The sequence below is a fragment of the Podarcis filfolensis genome (genome assembly GCF_964270895.1).
Source record: "Podarcis filfolensis genome assembly, chromosome: 4".
Lineage (NCBI taxonomy): Eukaryota > Metazoa > Chordata > Lepidosauria > Squamata > Lacertidae > Podarcis > Podarcis filfolensis.
In genome coordinates this window covers 39,204,540-39,228,144 of record NC_139607.1, presented here as the reverse complement: position 1 = coordinate 39,228,144, position 23,605 = coordinate 39,204,540, and the positions used below count along the sequence as shown (strand labels likewise).

At 40.9% G+C, this 23,605-nt stretch overlaps 1 protein-coding gene across 13 annotated transcripts in view; it reads right to left on the bottom strand.

The window, feature by feature from the left end:
- Positions 1 to 23,605, bottom strand: part of GLRA2 (glycine receptor alpha 2) — a 120,002-nt gene that overhangs the window by 49,392 nt on the left and 47,005 nt on the right. For 12 of the 13 annotated variants that reach the window (XM_083612145.1, XM_083612140.1, XM_083612148.1 and 9 more), the window contains 3 exons: positions 12,920 to 13,002; positions 11,871 to 12,008; positions 9,929 to 10,143 (listed from right to left, as the gene is read on the bottom strand). In XM_083612145.1, the coding sequence (XP_083468271.1) occupies positions 9,929 to 10,143; positions 11,871 to 12,008; positions 12,920 to 13,002 (436 nt within the window). The remainder of the gene's footprint in view (positions 1 to 9,928; positions 10,144 to 11,870; positions 12,009 to 12,919; positions 13,003 to 23,605) is intronic. The other variant, XM_083612149.1, reaches the window with a different exon arrangement.

Here is a 23,605-nt window from a genome sequence, read left to right as displayed (position 1 = left end):
CAGTACAAAACACAAGTTTGTATCTTGAGTGCTTGCCTCATAACTTATTTGCAAGCACTGCAAATAAAGCTGCTGGCTTTAAAAAACTGTAAACAAAAGGAGGGCGGGATGAAGAAGAAAAGCAACACAAATGTGAGGAACTCTCTCCTGCCTCAGTTGTAAGTTCCCATCTCCTGAAAAAACTGCAAGCGTATCCTTGATTTTTTTGTTTTTGTTTTTCCCCCACTGTACGAGAAAGTACACGCAACAATAAATATGACTGTATTTAGCAGGAGAGATAATTGATTTTAATTATTATAATTTAATGGCTCATTACATATCCTTCTGTCATCCATGCCTCAGTGTGATTCCCCCACCTCTTTTGCTGTGTTTCCTTTTCTTGTGTGGGGAAAAAAGTGCCAATGCTCTATTTTCCTTTTTTTCCCTTTTTTTTTTGAAAAGATATTTATTAAGATTTTCCATTTTATACAAACCAAAAAGAAAAAGAAAAAAGAGAAAAAAAGATTAAAAAGAAAAAATATTAAAAACACATAAATTTCATATCATATTTTCCAATAACATATTTCCTTGACCTCCTCATACCACCCCTTCTTGTATTCCAGTTCAAATTGTTCATCCAGCAAATCCTTATCTCATAGCATTACAGCTATAAACCTTATTTTCAATCCATCTTCTTAAATTATTGTAACTTATACTTTTACTTATGTACAAAAAAGAACTATTTTTTCATATTCTTTTGTATCATTACAGCTGATAACCCCTTAATTTCAATCCAACATCACTCAGTGTTCCTTAATGTTACAACATTTTTGCAAATAGTCTTTGAATTTCTTCTATTCTTCTTCTGCCGATTCTTCTCCCTGGTCACGGATTCTGCCAGTCAATTCTGCCAGTCCCATAAAGTCAATCAATTTCGTCTGCCATTCTTCCAGAGTGGGTAGATCTTGCGTCTTCCAATACTTTGCAATGAGTATTCTTGCTGCTGTTGTAGCATACATAAAGAAAGTTCTATCCTTTTTTAACACCAATTGGCCGACCATGCCCAGGAGCAAGGCCTCTGGTTTCTTCACAAAGGTATATTTAAATACCTTTTTCAATTCATTATAAATCATTTCCCAGAAAGCCTTAATCCTAGGGCACGTCCACCAAAGGTGAAAAAAAGTACCTTCAGTTTCTTTACATTTCCAACATTTATTATTTTCTTGCACATGTTTAAACTTAGAATTCCATTTGCATGTTGCATCGTCTTCTTCTTCCTAGCAAAGGAATAATCAGGGTTTGTTTTGTTCTAATGTGTAAACATCATTTGTATAAGTGTCTGAAGGTCTCAGTTATTTTTCTTCTAAAGCTCCTGGAAATTTAGCAACACAAGCATTTCCTACAATGGTGTTAAAATCCCGGGAAAGTTTCATTCTGTTAAATGCCTGCATGTCAGGTTACTGTTAAAGTCACAGGAACAAAGCCACCTTTTTATAACAAAAAAGTTGGCAACCTTAGACCTATCTGCAGGGGCTGGAGACTTAGAAATTGGGGGGTGTATATACACCATACATTGAAAGCACATTTAAAGAACATCCTCCCTACCAAAAAAAATATCCTGGGAACTTTAGCAGTGTGAACTGATCGGTGTGGGGCCCTTCTGAGTGTGGAGGGATAGAGATCAGACCCATGTGTAGGTAATTAACAAAATAATTGACTGGGCACCTAGATTCAAAATGCAGGGCTTTCTCCAGCAGGAGAAAGCCCCCAGCAGAGTTAAAAACTCTCTCAGATTTATGCAGTAGTACAGTGTGGAATATCTTTTGCATATCGCACTTAGTCTGCTTTAAAGCTCCTGCCACCTTCTCTCAATCCATCTAGCAGTGAGCAGACCACACACTCTTAAATAAATTTAAAAAGCTTTACTTACTAAATCCAAAGGTCTGAATCATGCCTTGTTCCATGCAGCAGCAAGGAGAACACAGGTAGATTACTCTTGGATGCAAAGTACACTATATAGTTTCCAGTGGTTTTTTTAAAAGGGGGTACTCAAGGGTACGCAGTACCAGCGCCTTTTTTCATTGTTAAAAAGTGTGGCACTTACTGTAACAACATCATGGTGAGTAAAAGGTAAAGGGACCCCTGACCATTAGGTCCAGTTGTGGCCGATTCTGGGGTTGCGGTGCTCATCTCGCCGGCATACAGCTTCCAGGTCATGTGGCCAGTATGACTAAGCCGCTTCTGGCAAACCAGAGCAGCGCACAGAAACGTCGTTTACCTTCCCGCCATAGTGGTACCTATTTATCTACTTGCACTTTGACGTGCTTTGAAACTGCTAGGTTGGCAGGAGCAGGGACCAAGCAACGGGAGCTCACCCAGTTGCGGGGATTCGAACCGCCAACCTTCTGATCGGCAAGTCCTAGGCTCTGTGGTTTAACCCACACTGCCACCCGCGTCCCTCATAGTGAGTACCAGCACCTAATTTTCTAGGGGGTAAAGCACTAATAGTTTTAAACATGAACTTGGAGTAAGTTTAGACATGTCTGTCCTGGTCAGTTACATGATGGGAGACAGTGAGTAAAGGAAGAGAAGAAGCTTCACCTCCTCCCTCATGGAGGTAATGGGTGACCTAGCTGAGTCTAGGAACAGACCTTGCTTGTCTTAACCCCTTCATGCACTAAGTAGCACTTACGCATAGTTAGGTTTGACTGCAATTTCCTACACTGAACCCCCTCAGACAGTACCCAACCTGGCCAACCCTCTGCCTCAGATACCTTTTTAAAACTTGAGATGCTAGTGATTGAACCTGAGACCTTCTAGAGGCAAAGCATTCAAGAGCTATACCCCCCTCTCAGTGACCTGGTTCAGTTTACATCCACATATATTTGACAGGTACAGCTGTCATTTTTTAATTGAGGCGCAAGCATATCTGCAAGATGGCTATCTAATAATCCAAATATTGAATGAGGCTGACCAAATGAACCTGCTATATAGTTCATTACACCCGCTCCATGCCTTTAAATGAGAAAAGTGCTCAGGGCAAATCGTCTAAACTGTGAACAGCTTTTACGGAAGCCTCATTAATGTATGGAAACTGTGAAGCTAATCAACTCTTAGAGCCATGTTTGGGGAATTTTACATTAACCAATTTGCTCCACTGCAGGTACTGCTCAGGCAGGCTTTTCACACAGAGAGTTTTTTGCGGCCTTGCTAAAATTATAAAGCATCTGTCTTTGCCCCAGTCATCCTAGAGAAACATGAATATCTTTCTCCCCAAAGATATGCCACCAAAGTCATGATAAATAGGCTACCACTATCAACACAACAGTAATATATTGCTCTTGTCTCTCGCTAGATAGGAGGAAAGGGAAAGCAAGTCTATGATATAAAATGGAAACCAGCAGATTTCAGGAGCGCTATTTCAGCGCTCCAGAAATAAGCAAAAGACAATATTTCTTGATTCCATACTTAACTATCCTACAAAATATATGTAACAACACAACAAGGCATACAGTTGCTTGAAACAAAATAGGAACCAGATAGGAAGCTATTGTGAGGAGATGCTTTTAGATTCTACAGGCTTATTCAGGGCGCCATTTAGGGGCTTTGCTGTTCCCCTTGAGTTCGACTTGCTAAAGGCATCAAAGAAATTGGGCTGTGGCCAGATGCAAAAGGGCTGGGATTGACTGAAAAAGCTTCTCGGTCCCAGCTATATTCATAATCATTGGCTGTTTTATTTTCAACTACTTTCCTAATGGTCTCTAGCATACAGTTCACTTTCCTGACCCCCTGCAACTGCCGCACAATGAACCGACATTTTCATTGACCTCTCCAAAACAACCCCAATATCTCTTTCTTGGTACACCACTGTCAGTTCAGACCCCATCAGTGTGCATGTGAGGTCAGGGCTTCCTGCTTCAAAGTGCCATCATGTCACCCTTGATTGCATTTGTCATTTCAACGCCCATTCCCCCATTCTGACCATTGGCCATGGTGGCTGTGGCTGATGAGAGCTAGAGGGCCACAAGTTCCCCATCCCTGCTCTGGACCAAGTTAAAAAGCACTTGACTCAATCCAGATCCTTGGGGACCCCAACCTCGTAGATCTCTCCCTTGTGAGAACCATTCATTCACTCCTACTTTCTCTGTTTCGCGTTCTTTAACCAGTAACTGATCCAAAAGCAGGTCTATCTGCTGACTCCTAAGCTTCATCAGAGGCGTATTTGGAAGCTCAAGTACACAGTGTCTTCTGAGTCACCCCTATCTTCATGCTTAGTGAAGCTCTCAAAGAACTCTAAAATAGACAGAGCTTTTAGACAGAGCGTACCTTGTCTTCAGTCAGAGCTCCGTTTGGATGACAACTAAATCTAAGCACAGTAAATTGACCGTAATTCATAATTCATCTGACAAGATCGTACAAGTAATTAGTGGAACAGACCTCTACTGAAGGTGCATTCCTGTACTTGGGCTTCAGTCTTGGTTAAAATCTTCCTAGGTTACCAGCTGACATGACTAAGAAAGCAGGGAGTTGAAACAACAACAACAACAAAATAGGTATGATGGGTGAATGCTAAATTGATTGATAGAGATGTAGAGAACACGTAAGACGATAGCCAGTGGCTTTTTATGTTTTATTTTTGAAACCAAGGAACAAAGATTTTGAGCAAGTCTACAAAAGGGTTTATTCAGACTCTAGCACAATACTTTTTCGTGTGTGTATGTAATGCAATTGAGCTATTTCTGTATGTTGTGTTGTCCAGAATGCAAACCTCTTTTTATTTTGGCACACTGCTGCTACAGTCTGCATGAAAAACATTGTCTTATTCAAAAGCTCCTTAATCCAAAATAAATGCTGACACTTCAGGTAACAATAGTTGGCAAAGAACAGTTTGTAAATCACATGCGGAGCAAGTGTTTGCTTTGTACTGTGTACTGAATAGATACCCAAACCTGCCCTGTTCAGGTGCCTACTCCTCAAAGTGAACAAAAGCATCGATATGTTTAAGCAGGCCTAAATGGTTCCAGTTATCAAAATGATACATATGGAGAAAAGGGAACCATCATCAAAGAGGACACAATAGCAGTGCTAAAGAATGACCTAAACATCAAAGCTTCGTGAATGTGTGCAGTCACTGGCAGTCTGCTCACAGCAGCCAGTCCCAGCAAGCGAATGCAATTACACCATAGAATCCAGACTTTCAAACACGAGATTGAAAAATTTATTGGTATTTATAACACTGCAATTGCTGATCCTTTGTGAAATCCAAATAGTCTTTCTAGAGCCTTAAAAAGCCTTTATGACGTGGAATAAGGACAACTGGGTGGGCAGGTTGGGGAGAGAGTTCCATGTTACTTGTGTTACACTGTGCATTAAAAACAGGTTCCCACTGAGGGGTTGTTCATCCCTTGGTATATATTTGGATCATTATTCAAATAACTGCTTAGGTAACCACCCAACAAAGGAACAAAAGTGGTGACAATCCCCAAATATGGATCATCCCCATGTATGTTTCAATGTAACCTCAAAGTGTCCCACTCGTTGAATTACAAAAATGAAACAAAATCAGAGATGAGGGAGTCAGCAAGAGGAAACCTTGTGTTTTGTTCAGCCCAGCCCAGCCCAGGGCACCCTGATAAAATCCATTTCAGTTTCTCTCTTTTCCAATCTGAAATCCACCTTTCCACAATGCCGCATCTGTTGATTCATTTATTTTTAGTCCTCATGAAAATTCATCAACATTTCCACGAATATATATATTTCTTCCGTGCAATATTTGCAAAGCATTTCTCCCCAACGCAACACATTTTTGCATGTTATTTCCACTGATATATTCATATTTTTTAGCACTTTGCCCTAGCATATGAATTGTTGTACACATCACTTGGTTGGAGAGGCGCATTGCAAAATTCAGGGGAATGCAAATTTTGAAATTTTGTATTGTTTCGGAAAGTGCAAATCTGGTAGACTCGCCTTTAAATGTGAACTGATTCAAAATTCTCCTTGATCCCTGCCCAGCAGTCATAAGGGGCAATGTGTGATTCAGGGCACCTCCAGACCATTTTTTAAAAAAATTGGGCATTCACCCTGATTTGCTTGCACAAAGCTTACACAAAGGTTAGATAATTCCTGATCTTTACTGAGCATTTGTTCTGATTTGTTTGGGGTGAGGTTTACACACCATGGCAAACCATAGTGAATGGATTTCCATGAATGCACCAATCTCATCTACTTTGCTCCCTCTTTAGTATGTGTGGGAGAAACAAACCACAATACCTGGTTGGATGTTATCTCAATATAGCTAAGGCTTGTTCTTGGCTTACTGATTGTGATTTGTATAAACTATGGTCTCTGGTTCGGGTGTTATGATAAGCCAGGAATTGTGGTTTGTTCATCTCACATATTAGTGGGTGATATTTGTGTGTTCATGGTAAATCATTCACTGTGGCATTCATTATCGCATGCAAATTCGGCCACTGAGAGGTAAAGCCTGTTTCAGGCCCAGCAAAAAGCAAACCGACCACAGAAGTATTCATGCATGAATGGGAAAAGGAGTTTGCACTACCATTTTTTGAGATACTAATTCTATTGTTGCTTTTAAACATCTGGCTTTACAACAAATTCTTTGGTTTTTTTTCGAGAAGTCCCAATATTGAATGTTTCAACACTCTCCCCAATGAGTTGAACATGCACAGAAAGATGGTTACGCATGCTATAGAGTATATTTTGTGGCATTTTGTGGATTAGTGTTTTCTCAGGCTAAAAACCAATGCCTATAATTATGCAGCACACCTGTTGCTGTCGGTGCATTTCCATGGAAACCAGACACAAAGCCTTGGCATCTCGTGTTTAATTATATAGATGGAAACATATAGATATAAAAATCTCAAAATCTTTGTATATTATGTAAGATCTTTAAGGTTACAAACTAATAAAGCTATCTTAAGCGGGGTGTGGGAATGGTAGATGACCCAGTACACTTTCTAAGCCCTGGCTGGGACAGGAGGAATTTATTCTTCTCCCACTGAAGCCAATGCTAGTTGTATCAAACCTGTACAATCCTTGTTGTATTAAACTTAGCACAGTAAAAACAAAACTTTAATACAAAATAATAGAAGGGCTGTAGCTTTGCATGCATCAGATCCCGGGTTATCTGCAACATTCTCTAAGTAGGACTGGGAGTGTAAATCCTGGAAAGCAGCTGCCAATCAGAGTGGACAGTGCAGAGCTAGATGGACCAATGACCTGACCTCCTATGTTTCTACTAAGAAAAGGACATTGACTATCTGTGAACATTTGCAAACTGGTTGTAGTTTGGTTGCCCAACTCAGTTACAGAATTGCACATCTCAGGTAACTCTAAAGGTGTAGGTAAAATGTTTTGGAAGCGTATTATAGAGAGCCATGTTTGACTGCATACAGCAATCCATCTTGAGAGAAGCAATCTCGATGTCTTCAGAACAGAACAGCATTAGCATCAGGGAATCTGACATGAAGAAGAGCAGTAGCTGTGAAATAAATAATCATGGCAGGCCCCTAAAGATATGGTTTAATGTTCTTCAACTCAACAAGTCCAGATTTAGAGGTTTCGATAATCCTTTTCATGTAATTAGAATGTCCCCTCCACCGTTACAAATTATTCTTTTAAAAATCATTCTTCTTTTTCCCTAGAATTACCGTATTTATTTATTTGTCTTCACTAGCTCATATAACAGGAAAATGTCTCAAAACAGCGCCTTCAAACTTTTCACACTGCTGTCAGTCAAAGGTAATTCCGCTAGCAATCATATTAAGTAAAGTAAGTCATAGCGTCTAGTTGTAGGTCTATTAAATCCATCATATAATGAGTAAAGAAGGTCCGCTATCTGGTTTGAGGTCCAGCCTCAATACACCATTGTGTCCAATCCCTTGCTTTACAAAGTGGGGCTGCTGTTGAATTGAATGGGGCCTAACCTGAGTACTGCGGCATTGACTCTGGGAAGCAATTATGAGTTAGATCAAGCATCAAATCAGAACCAATCCCATATTTAAACGGTTACATTCTCCCTCCTTGCAGGCCCTTCTTCAATTGCATCCAGCTATCACACCTTTAACATAATATTCCTTTACTCACCAGAAGGCATCTACAAGCAATCCATCATAAAGCCAGGCCAAGATACTTTTCTGCCCATGGTAAAGGACAATATGGCACCCTCTCATTCAACATATAGAATCCAACTGGACTGCCAGGAGACTCTAAGTTCAACACTGGCGATATGACAGTGTCTTCCATCTGGAGACAAGAGGCCAGCTTAGGAGTAAATACTTAGGAGTTGCAGCTCCACACCCCAGTCATTTCAGGAGGCTGCCTAATTCTGGTCCTCTCTGCTCCATACATTTCCCTGGGAAATGTAACAAACAACACTCAGCACCCTTAACAAATGGCAGTTCCCAGTATTCTTTGGGGGACACCATAGCTGTTTAAACTGGTATAGTGTAGATGGGGACTCTGCCCGGTAGGAAGGCCAGAGCCATGGGGAATTGTAAGCAAAGAATGCTGAACATTAAACCAAAGGAAAATACCAATTAAACCTTGGCCGAACTAAAAGAGCCACATTCAGATGGAGGATAAAAACACGCATCTAAATTGAGGAGGGGTCATAGCTGAATGTCAGAGCACATGCAGGAGGTTCCCTGTTCACTTAAAAGGGTCTCCAGTTTTAAATAGTCTCTCTGCCTAAAAGGATTGGAGAAATGGTTGCTTGGAAGCTATTGCCAGGCTGACTGAAAAATACAAGGCTAGAAGAACCAATAGTCTCACCAGGAATAAAGCAGTTTCATGTTTTCTAAATTGTTTTCCAGATATAAAATGTCACATACATTTGTGAAGAAAATATAGAAGTATTCGCCATGGAACATTTCATTCCTTACAATCCACATGTAAAACCACGTCTTCTGCAAAGCAAGCCACTCAGTTGAGCCAACAGTGATGAATCACCAGATTTTTCAGTGGTGTTTCATTTTTACCACCAGAAGAGCAACATCAACAAAATCTGTGCAACTTTCAAAGTTTCAGCAAAATATCCCATTTCAACAGACTACACCATCTTTAAATATAATTAAATGTGAGTCATTGCAGATCATGGCCTTGAAAGATGACCAAGCTGTGTGGAATCATTCGACTGTTTTTATGTGGGAAGTAGCAACCCTGTTATGCTCAGCTGAAGGTGTGAACAGAGCCTACATACATATAAGCTGCTTGTTCATGGGCTCTGCATGTGCAATTGATGGAAAACCCAGTTCATGTTTGTTTTCGTAGCTGGAAGGACAAGGGAGCAGCAACAAAAGTCCCACCTTACTCAAAGGAGGAAGTTTTCCTAAATATAAGCGCACCATGATCCTAAACGTGTTCGTAACAGCATAAGTCACATTCAAATCAGTCATGTTTCCTTCCATTTAAAGATGCTTAGGAATCCAATGGAAACATTTTAAAAAGCATAATCAACCCAATATACGTAGAGCCGTAAGGAAAGTTTCAGGAGATGTAAATTAGTAAACAGAGGACAAAAACGCAATCAAAGAACTCACTTTTGCATTGTGTGGGTGCAACCATCGAACACTTTCATTGGCCCAAATCTGCCCATGCATTCCCAATGATTCTGTCTCCTCGTGTTGGACCAGGGTTCCTGTCACCCCCAGCATATGGCCTCCCAAGAGGAATCATGACCTTATCCTGTTCCTTCCATATGTTGCATTACGTATTTTAACTCTCACGCTCTTGCACACACAGAAGCCCCCTCTCAGAGTAAAACGGACCAAATCCAAAGATCTCACCAGGGCAGAGCATATGGAGAATTAGGCCATCTGGCAATTAAAATGCGTGAGAAAAATTAAGGAGCACGACACAAAAGATGATAGCGAAGATAGCATTCACTGCTTTCCATTAGCGAATGGGTTAAGCGGAGAATTCTTACTTTTGGAAGAGAAGCTCTGGAGCCTGAACTCTGAGTGGTCATTGTCAGGACTGTGGTGATGCCCAAGGCAACTCTGGCTGGAGCAGCATCCATGTTGATCCAAAAAGAAACCCAGGACAAAATGACGATCAGCAGGCTAGGAATGTACATCTGGATTAAATAATATCCCATCTGACGCTCCAAATGAAACTTTACTTCAATGCATGTAAATTTTCCTAGAACATGAAATTGCTTTTATAAATCATTTTTGTACATTTTAATCTTCTTTTATTATGAGCATAAATTAACTGCCTTAGGCACAGGGAGTTTTGAAATGTCTAATATTATTCCTTCCTTCGTTCCTTCACCAAGGACTTCAAAATACAGTACAAATTCTTGTGGCTGCCACCCTATGTTGGTGGAGCTGACTTCAAGGTGCTCACTTGACATTTTATATCACTTGACGCAATTTACTGTAACACATTTTTTCCATGGAGGGTGGGGATACACATTGTTTTTTCTGGATAGTCTATATATAGTTTTATTAATGTATAATGAGGGCTTTTGTAGTTTTATTCATGTTTTCAAACGGCAAACAATTTTTTATTCCTGAACAATCAGATATGAAATACTTGAATTGGGGCATTTGGCCTGATGTTTTCAGCAATGGGAGTTGCTGTATCAAATAAACAAGCTCCTTTTAAAAACCGGACAGTGGATTATATCTTTGACAATGGAAATTATCGAAGTCACCAATGCTTGTAATTAGTAACCCGACTTGGAACATAATACTTGGCTGCATTCCAAATTCAGCAATGCTTGGAGTGAACTAGTTCACCGAACTAGTCCAAAAATTTATGAACTACACCTGAAAGTAGTTTCCCCAATTGCAGGGTGTACAAAAACTGAATTAAAAATTAATTTTAGAGTAGAACTTTGAATGAGTTCTAGTTCTTCTTCTTGTCTGTTCCCTATCCCAAACTCAGCAGGAGACCTGGGTTCTTAGCTTTTTTTTAAAAAAAAGAGATATGTGAACTGAACATTTATAACGAAACTTAGAAAGCAAAATGTGATGGCATCTTTCTAAGGCTTATTAGGCAGATACGGAGGCACAGCTGTAGTTAATGGTGCTTAGTCACTTAATCACTGTGGTAAAACAATCAGAAGGAAGGAATGTGAGGTAATTCAATTATCTTCTCAACTGAAGAGATTTGCTTTCTTCCAACAGCTTTCAGTAGAAGTACAGGAACAAAGCACACGATGGTTTGTGCCGTGTGACTGGCACAAATTAAATAGAGTAAACTTTTTTGAGTATGGAAATACAATTTTGGTGAACGCTTCCACCTGTTGACATTCTGTCTGTCAGGCTACTTAATACTTGTGTGCTGCCTCTTATTTACTTTTGAGCACAGCAGCTTGGAAGCATTCTGAATGCTGATAAAATGTTGTCAGGGATGAACTTGAACTGAGCTAGTTCATTTTGTATAAGAGGAACAAGCTCCTATTTGGACAGGATTAATTTGATCAAGAACTACTTTTTAAAACGAACTTTCCAGGCATTGCAGTTGAGTGGCATTTCCCCTTAAAATGTATTTCCTGGTTCAAATTTAAAAACAACCTCTTTGTTTTCTGACCCTTTGGGGTGCAATGTAGTCCACATAATGAAATAGTAAAGAACCGGAATTCATAGTAGCTACAGAGAAATGCATACATATACTGTTGGAAGAAGATCCTCATATGCTCTTCAGATGTCTTGGACTACAACTCTAATGGTCTCTGGCCATTGGCCATGCTGGCTGGGGCTGATGGGAGTCATAGTCCAAAACCTGGGGGACACCAACTTGGGGAAGGCTGTATAAAATGCATTTCTCGTCCTTCCACACCCAGCTTATATTTTACCCCTCTAACCCCATTTCCTGTCATCTGCATTAGTTAACTGTTAAAACAGTAAGCAAATGCTCACCAGTATTGTAATGTTTTGTGCAATAGCCAAGTTCTTTTTCTTCTTTCAAAATAAACTGTGGCAGAGTTAAGCCTTCTGCTACCTGCACTGGACCATCACTCATCCACTCAAATATCAGGTCATTCATAGTGTAGCCAACTAAAATAAACAAATTATCTTTGATTAGATAATATCGGAGTAGCACAGTCTAAAGGCAAGAGAGACAAATTATGTCAGTAAAAGCACTCTTGGTTTTCAGTGGGAAAACATCAATGGCAGATACACTAAATTAACTCTTAAACAGCACTATAATCACTACTTTTCTCACAAAGAGTGACATGATAACAATGACTGTACACCTGCAGTATAAATAAGGGAAACACACAAAGATATCTATTGTAAGACCATGTTTGAGGGAATCTATAATTCTAGCAGCCTTGTACCCTGTGTTGCTCTATAATTCTAAGAAACCAAAAAAATCGGTGTAGTGGTTAAAATCAATGAAGTTTTGAAAGGTTTAGTTAGTCTACCATATTGATTCCAAATGGCATTCAATTGTATCCAGATATAGACAAAATCCTGCCCCTCGATCTCAGGAACCACCATGCAAAATTTGGTTACAATATTTTAAGAGGTGTCCAAGTGCATGGCGCACACACAGCTTTCCAAAATATATACAGAGGGCCCACAACTTATGAGTAAACAAATGTGTCTAGCGGTAAGGACAAATGGCTCAGCAGAGTTTGGAACACTCCCTCATTTGGGGAGAGGGGAAGGGAAAACCTGCCAAGGTCAGGAGCTAGCGCATTGGGCTCTGTGGTCTGAAAATACCCTTAGTGCTTAGGCTATCTAACAAGCATGATTAAAATGTGAGAGGGACAATTTAAACCTGGTTAGATGGAAGCAGCAGCAGTTATTGCAGAGTTCTGTGTCAGCAGAAAAGACGCGCCAGCAGCATAGTGTAAGAGAACATGAGGTTGTAGCAGCATAAAAGTAACATTAAATGCTGACATTTCAAGCAGTGCAATCATACATGGACCCACACACACACACGGCATCTGATTACTTACAGCTCTCTAGCTGCATCGTACATGTTTGTACATCCATTGGAAAGTTCTTCAGGTCCATGGGACACGATAAGGTTAATGTTAGCCTAAAGGAGTGCAAAAGAGATTTAATTATGTTTAGTAAGCATGGAATTATAAACAAAAATGGGATTCTTTTAAATGAGCCATTGTTACATGAAAAAGATCAAAGCCTGTATCCGTCTATTAGTTCTGATGGCGAAACGAGGTCAGTATGCCAGATGTTGCTTATCTTAAGAGCTGCTCTTTCACAGACAAGTCCCTTTGAACTCCAAAAAATAGTTGTCTGCTTCTAATGTACCCTCATATATATTTTAAATGATGTGGCAAACTGAATTAAAAATCTCTTTTTTTCTGTTGCAAATTAACTATATGCCTCTCCTTGCAAATTGCATGCTAGAGCGGATTTATATGCAAACCAATCCTACAAATGCCGTTCGCATTTCCTCGACCTCTTTTAAAAACACGTGCACATTGGGGGCCACTAGGTGGCGCATCGGAAGATGGCTGACAATAACATCTCTCCGACCCACACGAGGTAATTTGGAGGCTATGATGGGGGTAATTAGCCTCCTTAACCCCCCAGGATTGTGGGGGGGACGGCCCTTGCCTGCTGTGCCCTATACCACCCCCGAATTTGTGGGGGTGGGGGCACTAGGCACAAAGCCCTCCTGTGGGATTCCGGCACTCCTGGACGCCCTCCCTGATTCGCGCCGCTAGTTGCAAGCATCTTCAAAAGAAACAATTTGGACGAGATAAATTGCACATGCTTCAAGGAAAAAGGGGAGTAAAGACTGCTGACAGAAGAGATCTCTGATAACAAGACAAGAATAAAATATGAGAAGATACGTCAAGATACGGTACGACAAATGACTGAGGGGGGAGGGGGGGAAAAACCTGCCTTCCTTTTTCTTATGTGATTTAACAAGAATCCCCTCCCCTAATGAGTCAGAAACTAAGGACTTAAGCTGTGGATTTAACGCTGTGTGGAGATAAACTTTCGAACCAAAGCAATGTTTCAAGATGAAGCTGGAAAGCTAAGAGTTTTGGAATGACGCAGTTAAAAATGCCGTCGCCATTTTGGGAGGCATTGTTGGAGCTCTTGGGTCTGGGAGGAGAAAGAGAGAAATAGAGTTGTTTACATATCGTGGATCAACTCCTCGGTGGGACTTAAGAGCGACAAATGCCAAATTTATGATGGAAAGAGCGATGTTATCTACGAAGGAGATATATGGAAACCATCTGGACTTAGTGGAGGAACGGGAAATCCACACAGGATTATTATTTTGCTTATCGCTTAAGGAGACTAACAGAAGAGATCGTAAAGGAAAAATAGAAATTATATGAACAAGATATGATGTGGAAACACCAAGATAAGACTGGATAGAATTATGAACTTTGTCTGGACTGATTGGGACTGATTTGGACATTAACGCAGTAATAAGAAGATGATTTGAATCCCCCTTTGGATCTTGAAGTATGGGTTCCCCCAACAAAATTTAAAAATTTGGCTTTGTAATTTGGAATTATGTGATGTGATTTAATTTGATGTGATTGGCCAGTTAATATTTTTTAAAAAATAATAATAATAATAAAAACACGTGCACATTACAGTCAAGAAACCTCTATTAAGAGTTGGTCAAGAAAGAGGCACGCTATTACAAACAGAATTGTTAGTATCACACTGAGTGGATGGGGAGTAGTGAAATCAAATCTTAATTTGAGTCCAAACCTGGGCTGCACCTTTTTATTATTATTCTTTGCCATACCAGGACAGGGACTTTCAAAGTGTTCAGATTAACAAATCATTAGAAAAAAACAGATGTAGTGTTACACTTCAGTGATCTGAAAGTCAAAGTCTTCCAGGAATGTACGAGGGTCTTATTAATGGGGATTAATGGGGATCAAGCTTGGTTATTGTAATGTCCCTAGAGCTGGATTGCTGAGGAGGACAAGGGCACTGAAACAGAAGGAGGAAACCCTAGAAGTACATCAACCCAATGAGCCATTGGGTTGCCTGTGCCCCAGCCTATGGATGCGGTGTTGCTGTTCTCAGACTCAGAGGACCTCATCACAAGTCTCCTGTGCTCTGTTGCAGTAGGAAAGTGATGGCGTGTTAGGGCCCTTTAACTGAAAGGCACCCTCTAGTGGGGGTGGGGCAATCAGCAGGGATGCATATGCTGCTGCTAGATAGGCTGCTCACTGGAAGGACAGATCATGAAGCTGAGGCTCCAATACTTTGGCCACCTCATGAGAAGAGAAGACTCCCTGGAAAAGACCCTGATGTTGGGAAAGATTGAGGGCACTAGGAGAAGGGGACAACAGAGGACAAGATGGTTGGACAGTGTTCTCGAAGCTACCAGCATGAGTATGACCAAACTGCGGGAGGCAGTGGAAGACAGGAGTGCCTGGCGTGCTCTGGTCCATGGGGTCACGAAGAGTCGGACATGACTGAACAACAACAACAACAACAAGATAGGCTGCTAGTCTGATGCTCAGTATGAAGAAACATCCAAGCCCTGCCCTACATTCATTCAGATCTTGGCCTTGCAGTAGGTCATGCCATGCCTGAGGTCAGTGCCCGTCTCAGAACAGCTATTTGGAAGTGAGACCCACAATGTTTAGTGGGGCTTACTCAGGCAAGTTGGCAAACTTATGCACTCTTACTTGAGGCTATGCCCCACTATACGCAGTGGGATTTACTTCTGAGTAAACATGCAGAGTATTACACTGCACATCCAGTAAATTAATTGAAAATTTACACATACCAAATGCTGGGGGTGGGGGGAGAGTTTACAGATTATTGTACAGAAATAATAATTCACTTAAATGGTGGGGGAAACTACATACCATGTTCCTCTGTTTGCATGTCTGCAGAATTCAGTTTGTCTATAGAACGGCAGATGAGCTCATCATGGCAAAGGCTAGCTATTTTTTAATATTAAGAATTCGTGTGGAATATACAGTGACCTTTCTTAGCTGTCAGACATTTCTATTGCATGTAATAGATGTGCCATTTGTGTTACATATGTTTATTTGTGAGGGAGATTGTACTACAGTAGTACCTCTGGTTACGTACTTAATTTGTTCTGGAGGTCCGTTCTTAAGCTGAAGCACCACTTTAGCTAATGGGGCCTCCTGCTGCTGCCGTGCCGCAGCAGCATGATTTCTGTTCTCATCCTGAAGCAAAGTTCTTAACCCGAGGTACTATTTCTGGGTTAGCAGAGCCTGTAACCTGAAGCGTATGTAACCCAAGGTACCACTGTATACTACTACTACTACTACTACTACTACTACTAATAATAATAATTTATTATTTGTACTCCGCCCATCTGGCTGGGTTTCCCCAGCCACTCTGGGCTGCTTCCAACAAAGATTAAAAATACATCAAAATGTCACACATTAAAAACTTCCCTGAACTGGGCTGCCTTCAGATGTTTTCTAAATGTCAGGTAGTTGTTTACCTCTTTGACATCTGGTGGGAGGGCGTTCCACAGGGCTGGCGCCACTACTGAGAAGGCCCAAAATGAAATATTGTTGAAGGTAAAAAAGAATTTTTCTGACATGCTTTATGAGTAATTGCCACCCAACCTGGAACAGATCTCAACTTAGTTTTTCTCATGGTTTTGTAGCATAGGTCAAAAGCAAAATATCCTTTAGACAGGTTTGCATTGACAAACTGAACTAAAAAAACAGGGATATTCCACTGTGAGATGGATATCTTTCCTTAGGCAGATATTTATTCAACAGATGAGAGACAGCTCTCCTCATGGGGAAAGCCCTTTGCTAGGCTATCCTTTCTCAGTGAAACACATGGGAGAAAGTTCAGCAATCTCTAAGGAATGAGCACTTGTCTGAAACATAAATTCACTCAGCCCAATTCAGTGCTTGACAAAACATCCACACATTTATAATGAAGGCCTCCCAGCATTAACAATGTTGGATGAGCAATAATATTCAGGATCATTTGCAAATCCACTTATCTGTGGATTTTCCTCCTTATTGCAGCTTATTTCATAACATCTGACTTCCTAACATAAAAAAGCTTGCTCTGCTAAAAGACGATCCTTCCAGATGCTGCATATTTCAACAAACGTAATAATTGCCCTCCAAACAAATGGTGCCGCAGCTAGGGTAAGCCAAAAAGAACAGAGAAAAAGAAAGTGCAAGTGAATCTATGGGCACTTGCAGACTGTCTCTATATCTGGGTAGAATGCAATCACATATGGACAAATTCAGGTTGCACAGTTATAGTTGAATTGGAAGGTCTTGTGCAACAAACCTGGTTCCCTAAAACCTAGTTTCTTTATTTTGCAATAAAGAAAGTCATAGGGAAATGCACTGGAAAGTGTGAGATAATTCTGGCTTTGACACAATGTCATCTGAGCTCGATGCAAACAAATCAGAATGAATCCTCAATAAACAGGTCTTCTGGAAGTACCCCTTTGGTTCGGTTTGATGTCTTGTGGGTGATTTTCTAGCCATGAGATTGAATAAGAACTTCAGAAATGAGAAGCTTAATACAGTGGTACCTCAGGTTACTTAAGCTTCAGGTTACAGACTCCGCTAACCCAGAAATATTACCTCGGGTTAAGAACTTTGCTTCAGGATGAGAACAGAAATCACACAGCGGCAGCAGGAAGCTCCATGAGCTAAAGTGGTGCTTCAGGTTAAGAACAGTTTCAGGTTAAGAACAGACCTCCAGAACGAATTAAGTTCTTAACCCGAGGTACCACTGTACTAAGGAACTGTAGCACATGAGGACAAACAAGTAAAGGTTATTCTGTGTGGAAAACAGAAAAACCAGGCTGAGAAGCACTTTAAAGCCTAGCCAGAAAGGAGGTAACACAGAGCCCTTTAGTTTACAAAAAATAAGTGAAAAATAGTAATGTCTAAATAAAATTAAACCATTTAACGGACTAAAATGCAACACAGAGAGAACTAGCACGTTGTCAAGCACAAAACATCCCACTGGCTATTAAAAGAGAAATGGTAACACCTTTAGAATGAATGTATTTTTCTTTGCAAGATAACATGTTCAGCAGCCAAGACAGTGGGCTGTTTGGATAGCAACCACAACTCTCCCTCTTCACTTGCCTCAACACGTTTTCTTCCCATCTGCTTGGAACAGTTTTCAGATTTGTGTCTCCTATAGGCAACTATACTGCAGGTAGGTGAGACCTGCCGTTAGATGACGGGTGCCTCTTTTTCTTGCTGTTGCAGCCCATGGGGAAGAGATGTAACTCTGTAAGTGTAGACCACTTACTTTGTATGCAGAGGGTCCCAGGTTTGATCTCTAGCTAGGGGTTGGCCTGGGAGAGATTCCCTGCCTGAAATCCCAGAAAAGCTCAATGCCAGCGAGTCTAGACAGCACTGAGCTTGATGGACTGAATTTGAGTCATTCCTGTTCTCTTAGAGCAGCCTTCATCAACCTGGTATCACCTAGATTGCAGCTCTCATCAGCTCTGACCATTGGCCATGCTGTCTGGGGCAACAGGCAGAAGTTCTTTTGTTTAAAGTTCAATATATTTTACACATCACCATTGTAATTATATAATTATTTATACCCCACTCTTTATCCTGACGGGGACTTCAAGGTGGCAAGAGACACTGAAACAGTGCTGAGTTCAATGGAGTTTTCTTTAAGAAGAAAAAAAATGTTTCCAAATTCCAACATGCTCACCATCAGAGCACACTTACGCTATGACTTGTCATCAGATCCTGATAAATTGAGTATTATGCTACAGTATTTACTGCTTCTTTTGGGGGAGATATGCATGGATCAGCACAGCTGCCTCCCCTGGGCTCTCCTTGGGAGTGTGATTATGGAACTGTTATGAAAAGCTCCTTTATCATTTACTGGTTTATACACTTTATTCCTAACATATAGAAAATAAAGTTCGCTTTTATTTAATTAATGCAGGAATGCCTTCTCCCCAGTGCAACGGAGTGCTTTATAAACTTAGAAACAAATTCAACAGTCACCCTACTATTACACAGAGACTCATTTGAATGAGATTGCACTTGATGCCTCATAAATATTGATGTTTCTGAGAATGTTCCCTCAAACACAGAGCAATGTTCATACAGCTTCACTTCACTTTGCATAGCACATAATGGAGCGGTGGCGAAAACAGAAAGCAGGGCTCTTTTCTTTTTAAAAGTGTAATAAAATACGCTGTAATGAGTCACTGCATGTTGGTGTGGTATGTCAAGGAATGTAGCATCTATCTATATCTATCGATCACCTATCTATCTATCATCTATCTATCTATCATCTATCTATCTATCTATCTATCTATCTATCTATCTATCTATCTATCATCTATCATCTATCTATCATCCCTTCAGAAAATCCATGAAATTAAATTCAAATATGGTTGTGGTTAGTAGTTAAAACTAATGTAAGCTGTTTCTGCTTTAAGGTTTTACATTTTGATTTTGTTTTATTGCCTTAGTGCGTCTCAGGATAAACACTGGACATTTGCCTTCTCTTTATAATAGCCAGCAATTTCAAAACTGAAAGTGCAAACAATATATCTATGTTCAATGAAATGTGGATCACACTTCTGAGTTTTATGCTACCTGTATGCAACCTTTTCCAGCAACAAAATGGCTGGGAATCGCCTGCCTATTCAGAAGGTCAGTTTGTGAATTGGACCCAGTGGCCACGATCTCTAAGCTCAGCCACATGTTTCCTTTCAACAAAGACCATTGCTGCCATGCCAGTTCCAGCTTCCCCCATACAAAACTTACAGACTTGTAATCGGTAGTATGGTGTCTGTCACTCTGATGGGTGGAACCAGTTCGATACATTATGCTGCCTGAGGCAAAGGATAAGATGCTGCTGCCTTCACCTTCCATGTACAAGAGGCCAGCGATAGGATATCATCCTCCACTGCACCTTAGGCAGCAGGCTAGTTTAAGGAGTCCAGAACAGGTCATTTGCATGCAAAACTCTGCCATCTAACAGAGGAAAGCAGCTTGGGGGCTGCCACCATTTCCCACCCAAATTTGCTCTCTCACTCCATCTAATAGTACAGCCAGTGCTGATGATAGGAAGACTATGTCTGTGAGTAGAGGGAAGGGTGGTAGAGAACAAAGAAGCCTCAAGGGTGCCGCATGTCTGCATTATCTGTATTAATGTAGTAATTGGGCCATTATGGAATTAAATTCAGAACCTCTTATATTATGAGTTGGAACATGGCTGCACCTTGAAACTCTTTTGTCACTTCCTTTCAGTTTCTGTCTGGCATTATTCCAGCAACAAACCACTTATTGTTGGTGTGTGGGGTTAACATACACATAAAGTGAGTAGGAGTTTTATTTATATATAAAAATATGTTATGATACAAAAGCAATGACAGGCAACCCTCTATAAAAATGAAAGCCATAGCAGCACCCTTCAAGCTGGTTTGACAATGAATCTTATTTACACATCCAAGGTCCTGTAAATAACTGGAGAATAAGGGAACAGCCTTCAGTTATCTCACCTAATGTGGCGATTGGGAAGGATGCTTTCCTTTTATGGTGCGCTAAGCACTGATGCAAGAGGGACGTGGGTGGCGCTGTGATCTAAACCACAGAGCCTAGGGCTTGCCGATCGGAAGGTTGGCGGTTCGAATCCCCACAACGGGGTGAGCTCCCATTGCTCGGTCCCAGCTCCTGCCAACCTAGCAGTTCGAAAGCACGTCAAAGTGCAAGTAGATAAATGGGTACTGCTCTGGCAGGAAGGTAAACGGCGTTTACGTGCGCTGCTCTGGTTTGCCAGAAGTGGCTTAGTTATGCTGGCCACATGACCCAGAAGCTGTCTGCAGACAAATGCCGGCTTCCTTGGGCTATAGAGCGAGATGAGCGCGCAACCCCAGAGTTGTTCACGACTGGACCTTATAGTCAGGGGTACCTTTACTTTTACCTTTAAGCACTGATGCTACTTTGCAGCCTGAGAACAAGTTAATTCACATGTTTTTCCTTAGCCCTTCTTCAGGAGCCGCTCAAGAGATCCTGCTGCCTGAGGCAAAGGACAAAACGCACATGCACACACATACTGATGGCAATAGAACTGGCCCTTGAATCTGACTTCAGCACAAGCTATGGGACAGTGTCTTCCACTGCACTTGAGACAGCAGACAAGCTTGTAGGGCTAGCCCTGGCCAACTTTTATCTCACATACTTTAAAATAGTTCAACACTCTTCTTGCCTCTCCTTCTCTACACTTTGTTGGTTAAATAAATGACTCTCCTTCCAGTCCTGATAAGAATCTACCGTTAGCATCTCTCTGTAGCTCTCTAAAATATTTTCAGTTTGTCATTATCTTCATGGAAGTCTGGTACCATACAATATCATTAAAAAGGAAATATCCTATGTATGGAGCAGAGCTATGCTATTACTGCTCCCCAAAACGGAAATAATTTGCTTCGGTTTGTTTAAGTCTCATGGCACTTATTTACAAATCAGACTAATGGGAACATTTGTTGTTGCATCTTAAATCTACCATTGGCTATGCTGCCAAAAGGAATATTTTGCATAGGACACGGATCACCAGAAGTTACTACCAGTTCATGCCAGATGCAAACCATTGTCAGTTAGACTTTTATGTACACAGATGTGTACTTTGGCCTGCATCCAGTAAGCATTCTCCAAAAAGCCTATTAATACTGATTTCCATAAGAAACTGTCTGCCAATTAAAAAAAAAAATCTTTCCAGCCAAGAATAGTGCTCTCTACATACAAAATTATATATGGGCTCTGCCAACATATCTCCTATTTTTAATTAAATATAGCATGCTCATTTTTTGATAGAAACGAAGCCACCAAGTGAGGAAGGATTTAAAGCAAAGGCATTTTGAGTTTCAAAAGAAAAGCTGTTACTTTCAGGATATTTAAATCATTTTCTGCTGCTTTGCAACATGAAGTGTGACTTCAAAATGTTGTGGGCAAAATTCCGGTTCTTTGATGGCATGCCTGATAGCTCCAGTTCTGCAATGCACAGTCAGTTTTCTGGGATCTCTGCATATAAACCTAGCAATGTTGCAGGACCCATATGTGAGTCAGTTATCAAAAGTAGTTATCCCTGCTCTCATGTGCTTTTTGTCTTTTCCTATTGATTACTGATTAAAGTAGCAGTTGGAGCCAAAAGGTTGGTCAGATAAATGTCCTGCAATGCTCCAGTGCTGAGTTTGGCATGGTACTCTTCACAACAACAGGGCCAGCAGGAGGGTCAATGCTCAACAGATGGGGTGGTACTGACCTCTGGTAGTGGGCGGGACTTATATTCCACATTCTGGCCTAAGGCACTATTTCTGCCATTGTATAGGCCTAATGGGCTATACGTGTCACCAAAGGGCTCTGCAATAAGAGCTCTATGAGCTTTTGGTTGGGAGTTGGGGGAGCCAAATCAAGCGCTAGGCTGACTAGCCCCTGTCATAGGCAGGAACTTGTCTATCACCCTGTGGCACCTGTCCTGTCACCTCAAGTGAGAGAGGGTGAGCACTGTGATGATAAAAAGATACGATGGCAAGGGTTGGTGCTGGCTTTTATACATACATGCTCCACCCCCAATGACTTGTGTGAAGATGCTATGTGCATCCGAGTACTAGCAACACTGTCTGACTTTGGTGATCCTAGACTTGATGGCCAGCAGCTGAATGTGTGAACACACTGTACAAAAAGTTGTGTTCAATAGAGTGTAAGTTCTAGCTAAGGTGTTTGACGCATTTGCACGTGCAAGTCATCACTTGATGTTACAGTCATCAAGTGACGAACTTGCATGTGTGAACTGGCCCCAAGTACTCAGTAATCAAGTGTACAAAAAGGATGTGATGCATGTGTGAACCATTCCTGTGACATCTAGCAAAAGCGCTTTAACTCTGTTGAGGCAGGCTTCGTCAATTAGCATTTTCTGTATTTTCTTATTCTTCGAGCCCACTTTCATTATTCCGAGAGGCTATTTCAAGCCTCAGTGGAATGCTTTACATTTTTAAAAAGTCATTCCAAAGAACAAGGAATTTCATACAATTTTGCCTGAGGATAATTGAATCATTTTTCTTGTGCTGGGCTTAGAAAAATGAAATCGAGAAAGGAACGTTCCCCTGAGAAGGCAAGATCTGTGTTGCCTTCTAAAAAAAAGGCAACCTGTCAATGTCATCAGGGCACAGCCAATATCACTGTACAACAGGAGAGAGGAATATACACAAAATACTTAGCTGTTTGCAGAGCAAAGAATGACTTTTAGTCATGATAATGACCTCTGCCCTCTCACTTTGCTAATCTCTTCCATGATAAAGCAGTGTTACTAGAGAAGTCAAAATCCTCTTAAATTCTAACATTAGATTATAGAACAACATTAAAGTCATCAAGCTGAAGCTCTTGTTCTCGCTCTCTTTGTTGCACACACACACACAGAGATTAACAGACCCATATACATTGCAGATCTGAGATATTCTCTGGAGTTCTGAACATTGTGTGTTACAGAGCACAAAGACATTCCCTGGGATGAGGAAGCACTGTGCAGGAGCAATCATTTCGATGAGGCTAACAAACAGGAATGTTCTGCTGAATTGTGACCACTGTCATCATCCCAGTTTGCACCAACTAAAGATTTAGCACCTAACTTTCTAGAAAATATACTGATGCTAACTTCATATGAGACCTTTAAGGGTTTGGTTTCTT